The 6,000-nt window shown below is 49.7% G+C and overlaps 1 protein-coding gene across 1 annotated transcript in view; it reads right to left on the reverse strand.

Moving 5' to 3' along the window:
- TBC1D8 (TBC1 domain family member 8) overlaps nt 1–6,000 on the reverse strand; it is a 124,750-nt gene that overhangs the window by 10,378 nt on the left and 108,372 nt on the right. Inside the window, exons 19-20 of the mRNA XM_006166643.1 lie at nt 2,273–2,513; nt 1,700–1,765 (exon numbers count right to left, since the gene is read on the reverse strand). Coding sequence (XP_006166705.1) covers nt 1,700–1,765; nt 2,273–2,513 — 307 coding nt within the window. The remainder of the gene's footprint in view (nt 1–1,699; nt 1,766–2,272; nt 2,514–6,000) is intronic.

The raw sequence follows: 6,000 nt of genomic DNA on the forward strand, positions 1-6,000 counted from the left end.
CCTGGTGTGCTTTTTGAAGCCACTGAATCCAGGACTTGAACTGCAATCGGCCACATGGGTGTCCAGCAACATAACTGCTATGCCATCTGCTGGCCCCAGAACTTTTCTATAAATCTAAAACCATTCTAAAATAAAAAGTTTACTTAAAAATGAAGAAAACTGAATACAATACAATCATTCACATTCTGTTTAGGATGACTATTCAATAGATAGAGATGATGATGACTATGAAAAGATGATGATAAGGGGACAATTGTGCCTGTCTTCTATGTTAGTGGGAGACATTGGAAACATCTGTGAAAATTAGAGCAAATTAAATCAAAAATAAAACTCAAGAGCACCCGACAGCAATAAAACTTGAGACTGTGAGGCTGACTCGCATGGGGAGGTTCCTGGTTATGTCCAGAGACCTCCCTGAGTATACTAAGTACATGCTTGCCCACGAGCGGGGGTGGCTGAAGGCTGGGGGTGGAATGCAGGGTCAAGACCTGGTTGAGGTGTTTTCTCTCTCTCTCTCTATCACTCATAGAAGAAATAAGTAAACTTTTTTTTTTTTTTTGGAGAGATTTTCACTGTAGGGCGCGTGCGCTCGCCAGACAGACAGAGAGAGTCAGAGACAGAAAGCGAGAAATCACCTCCCAGGGCGGATGGCCACGCCGCAATCCCTTCTCCATTCTCCTCTTGGGATCTTGGGCATGCACGCACACATGCCCAGCGTGAGTTTTAAGCCACCGGGTCCGGGACGTGAACCACAGTCGACTACATGGGAGTCCAGCAACATAGCCATTACACTAACTGCTAGTTCCCAGAAATAAGTAAACTTTTAAAATAAGTAAGTCGTAGTATATTGGCATAAAGATAGAGAACTTCACCAATGCTACGAAGACGTTCTCACTGAAGTAATAAAGGGCCCCTGGGAAGGTGGAGGAGGGTTGGGTGTGGCCAGTACACAGTTTCTCAGGCCAGAATGCACCTACCTGACAGTTGAGTTAACAGCTGATTCAGGAAGAGGACCCAGGGAGCCCTCAAGTGATCTCCATGTGCATGCTCAACGTTTGCATATGCTTTCATAGTTGCAGAAGCCCCAGGGTCTGCCACACCCGCCAGCCCCCACAGGCTCCTGGGTGAGAAGCTCTGTCACGGGCACCATCCCACACAGAACCCCAGCACTGGGGCCTGGAGACCCTCTGCAGTTTCTAATCTGCTAGTCCTAAAGATCCAGAAAACATAGGAAGGTGTTCTTGTTCTTGTGAATGTCAAGGCTGACCTCATAGGTTTCAAAACAGCCTCTGTTCCTGGTTACCACTGCTTAAGTTGGAAGGAAACAGGGTCCACATACTGGAAAGATGAAAGGATCCCTCAAGATCAGCAGTCTAAAACAACCACTCAGGGAGCCAGGGTCTGGCCCCCAGTACATTTCAGGCGGGCGGTTCTCAAAGTGTGGTCTTGGACCTAGTGAGTCAGAAGTCTGGGGTGGGCCACATAACCCAGATAAAGAAGGCCTCCAGGTGATTCTGAAGCTCACTCCAATTTAGACACTCCTGCCACAGAGAGCAATCCTTCACACCTGTCATCTGAAACCCCAAACCAAACATCTGTTGCCACAAGTCTAAACATCGCCGCATCGCGGTGCTCCCGGCCAAGGCAGAGTTGCTGAGGCCAAGCACGGCCTGGCTGGTTTTCACTCGGACGGTCTTACCTGGAGGGATGTGAAGCCTATACAACAGCTTGATTTTCTCATTCATTTCTCCATTATACATAACATCTGCAAAAAAATAAGAGGGAGAGCAAGAATGAGCTGATGCAAATGGTTAGGACGCCTGTCGTGACAAACTTGCTGTGGAGACAGCACTGGGCGAGGCCAGCACTTGTCACCCCCACACCCCTCGCCCCAGGCATGCACCGTGTTTGAGCTGCACGGTGATCGTGAGACTGTGGTCTGCCGTCAGACCTTTGGAAATCTTTCACTTTTAGGGACAAAGGTTAGGCATGTGGCTGCCAGCATACCACTGCCACACCCTGGTGCCCAGGAGAAGGCGTGCAGAGGCCTTGTAAGTTAGAGCCTGAGCCCCTCTCCCCACCCCCTTGAAGGAGGCCTACAAATGGGAAGAGAACCCGAGGAGAGCCTGCCCAGGGATATTTAAAATTCACCAAATCATGCCAGGCCAGTCGCAGACCATCTCGTGGTGTGGCTCTGCCCGCTCCAACGATCCCCTCTGTTGGCAGAACTGCACCCATAGTCAACCACTGCGATAGGGACCCACGGGCTTACCCAGACAGCTCACGAATGCTCTGAACTCCACAAGCTGGTCCATGTTGTCATCCAGGAGCCGGAATGTCCTTTCAGCGAGGATCTCTGTGTGGGCCCCGCAGGTCCACGGCGAGACCAGCTGAAACAGGTGTGCAAACTGCAGGGCGTCTATGCGGTACTGCTCGGCGTAGGGCCTGCTGGGGTCATGGCGTGGGGCCATGGGCCTGGGCTGCTCCCAGTAGCAGCTCATCATGTGCTCTCTCTGCAAACGAGAGGAAGACGCCTGAGGGACAGCAGCACTGCAGGGCCCAGACGGCCAGAGCCAGGGCCGCACGGCCTCTCAGCACACCGTCCTCACGGATGATTACATACGCGTCTCACTGCTCGCCCCCACGGCGCGCTAACCACCCAGCTGTCTCCTCGGGACCTGTAGTGCTTGCCCACAGGAACACCAGGGACCTTCAGAAAAGCTCATGGAAAATGCATGCTATAAAAAATAATAATAATGAAAACCTGCATGGATTTCAAAAAAAATCTGCACCAAAATAAACTCATGCTTTAATTCCATTTTCCCATGGACTTTCTGAAACTCCCTTGCATGCATCACTTTTGTCCTTAAGGTCTTTTTTTTCCTCGTAAAATATACATACCATCAAGTTTGCCATTTTAATCATTTAAAGTATAGATTGTTGACAATCATGACAATTTTTATTCATATTTTCACAGAAAATCATATTATTTGAAAATCAAAGAGGGGTAGGCAAATTTACAGGACACAGAAGGAACTTGTAACATGGGTTACTTGCAAGGAAAGGAAGGGAAAATGGGGGGGCAAGACTTTTTACAGCTATTTTTGTGGGGTGGGTGTGTGTGTGTGTGTGTGTGTGTGTAGGGTGTGGGTGTGTGAGTGTGGTTTTAGAAAGGTCGGTGTCACCGTCCTCCTGCCTCAGCTTCCTGGAGCTGACCCCAGGCGAGCACCACCACAGCGGCGTTGCAGAGCTTCCCTGTGGCCTCGGCCACCGGCAGCCCCCTCCATCTGCCCACTGCAGCTGGGCCTGGGTGACTGTGATGCCTTAGGACTATGTCAGCAATGTTAACGCACTAAAGTGGACAGAGAAGGATGAGCTGAATCCCGGCAATGGACTGAACGTGGAAGCAATCAGAACCAGCCCTGTCCCTGTGGACCAGGCGAGCCTCGTCCTAAGTCACCTTCTGGACATCCCAGGTCACAAGCCTACAGGGCCCGTGCAGCGCAGGGCTCTTTACTGTGTCGTCACCCGCTGTGCACGGGCTGGGGGCCGGGAGGGGCAGCGGGGAGCTAATGCAGAGGCCGGTAGAGATGAACCTTTCTCCTTGGATGGAGACCAGAACGCCATTTATAGTTTTACTGTCATTGCAGCCACAGTCTTTAAATAGCCATTGCCGAGCAGTGAAAAGTACCACGAGACCACAAGAACTTTTTTTTTGGAGAGGTTTCTACTATAGGGCACGTGCACTTCCAGAAAGACAGAGAGACAGAGAGACAGAAAGCGAGAAATCACCCCCCAGGGGGGATGGCCACAGTGCAATCCCTTCTCCTCCATTCTCATCTTGGGATCTTGGGTATGCACGCACACATGCACGGCGTGAGTTTAAGCGACAGGGTCAAGGACTCGAACTGCAGCAACTACATGGGAGTCAGCGACATAGCCATTATACCAACTGCTGGTCCCAAGACCACGAGAACTTCTAAGTATGAAATAAAAGCCTAATACTCTTCCATTCCTAAACACTCCGGGCACATTTCCATATGTATGCATGCATACTGTCATGCTAAAGGCCCATGATGTGCAGATGAAAACAGCTGTGATATAAGGGCCAAAGGGCTGATGAGGTCATTTACCTAGAATCCTGCCGGAAAACGAACCAACAGAAAAACAGGCAAAAGATACAACAGGATTGAAAGGAAGTTTACAGTTGGCCAATAAACTTCGGCAATAGTACTCAGCCTCTTTAGTGGGTTAATAAGTTTACATTAAAATTAGATGCAGTTTTCTACCAGACTAGCTAGGTTGTGAAAGATCCACGATATTAAATGCTGCATGGGCATGGCGTGTAGGGAAATGAGTCCCCTTAAACACCATAGGTAGAACTGTACTTGGAAAATTCAGAACTACCCCGGCAGTTCTGACTAAAATGTGGTCTGTACACCCTCCGTGATCCAACAGTTCCACCTCAGGGAACCTGTCCTGCAGGAACAGCAGCACGGGGCCCAGATGGACACGCAGGGTGCTCAGCCCCGGGTGCTTCATAAAGTCGCAAAACTAGCAACACAGAATGCCCCTCAATAGGTGAATGGCGAGGCGAATGGTGGTTCCCAGCTGGCGGCATGGTGTTTAAGGTGCTGGATCCCACATGGCTGCTCTCACAGTTCCCAGACCTGGCGGCTTGAGAAACACACCAGGTGGGAACCAGCAGTTAGCGTAATGGCTATGTCGCTGGACTCCCACGTAGTCGACCGCGGTTCGGGTCCCGGATCCGGTGGCTTAAAACTCACGCCGGGCGCGTGTGCGTGCGTGCCCAAGATCCCGAGAGGAGAATGGAGGAGAAGGGATTGCGGCGTGACCATCCCCCCTGGGGGGTGATTTCTCGCTTTCTGTCTCTATGTCTCTCTCTGTCTGTCTCGCGAGCGCACGCGCCCTACAGTGAAAATCTCTCAAAAAAAAAAAAAAAAAAAGAAAAAGAAACACACCAGGTACGTGGGGGAGATGGAGAAGAAAGCATTGTGGTATGACCATTCGCAATGGCAGGGGGGCTTTCTCACTCCCCCGCCTGTCTCTGCAGGCGCCCTCTGGCAAAACTAACTAATAAACCCTAATTCGAGCTCTGTGTAGTCATTCAAAAAGTGTAGCACAGTCTCACTTTTACTCAGGGGAAAATAGAAGACGTGAGTGCGTATATACTGTAAGCACGTGTGTGTCTGCAGATACAGCAGACAGGAGAAATCAAGACAGATAGGGAAGCCCTCCGCCACGTTACCACAGTAATTACCGGCACAGGCAGGGTCTGAGGGGCAGTCTGGGTAGGCCCCTTTCATTCTAAGAAGTTTCCTTTGTCTTTTTTCAATATCGAAGTAGGTCTAATTTTCTTGGCTTTGTTTTGTGTTTTTCAAAACAATTTTGAAAACAAAAATCCTACCCTGAACATGGATGAAAACAAAATAATATTAGAGAGATTACATGCTCTCCAGGGCACCTGGCGGTAACTGGGTCTGTGGGGGACACAGGCTCTGCTTCGGTCCTAGATGTACCCAGACACCAGTTCTGTGACTATACCGTCCACACCCTACTTGGTAAGAGAGTAACAAAGCTGTTCTCAATCTGAGAGAAAAGGAGACAGCACAAATCTAAATTTACATAATTTAAAGGATGGCTTTCAACCAACAATAAAAACAAATTTCATGGGAACAGCAGGTGGCGTAAAGGTTATATCACTGGACTCCCATGTTGACCACGATTCGAGGCCCAGATCCGGTGGCTTAAAACTCACATCAGGCACATGTGCATGCGTGCCCAAAATCCCAAGAGGAGAATGGAGGAGAAGGGACTACAGTGTGGCCGTCCCCCTGAGGGGGTGATTTCTCACTTTCTGTCTCACTGTCTCTCTCTTGTCTCTCCGGCAAGTGCACGTGCCCTATAGCAAAAATCTCTCAAAACACACACAAAAAAAACAAGTTTCGTGGAACCGCCATCTTCCAGTAATTAACCAAA

The sequence above is a fragment of the Tupaia chinensis genome, unplaced genomic scaffold (assembly GCF_000334495.1).
Source record: "Tupaia chinensis unplaced genomic scaffold, TupChi_1.0 Scaffold144276_1, whole genome shotgun sequence".
In the NCBI taxonomy this organism is placed as follows: Eukaryota; Metazoa; Chordata; class Mammalia; order Scandentia; family Tupaiidae; genus Tupaia; species Tupaia belangeri.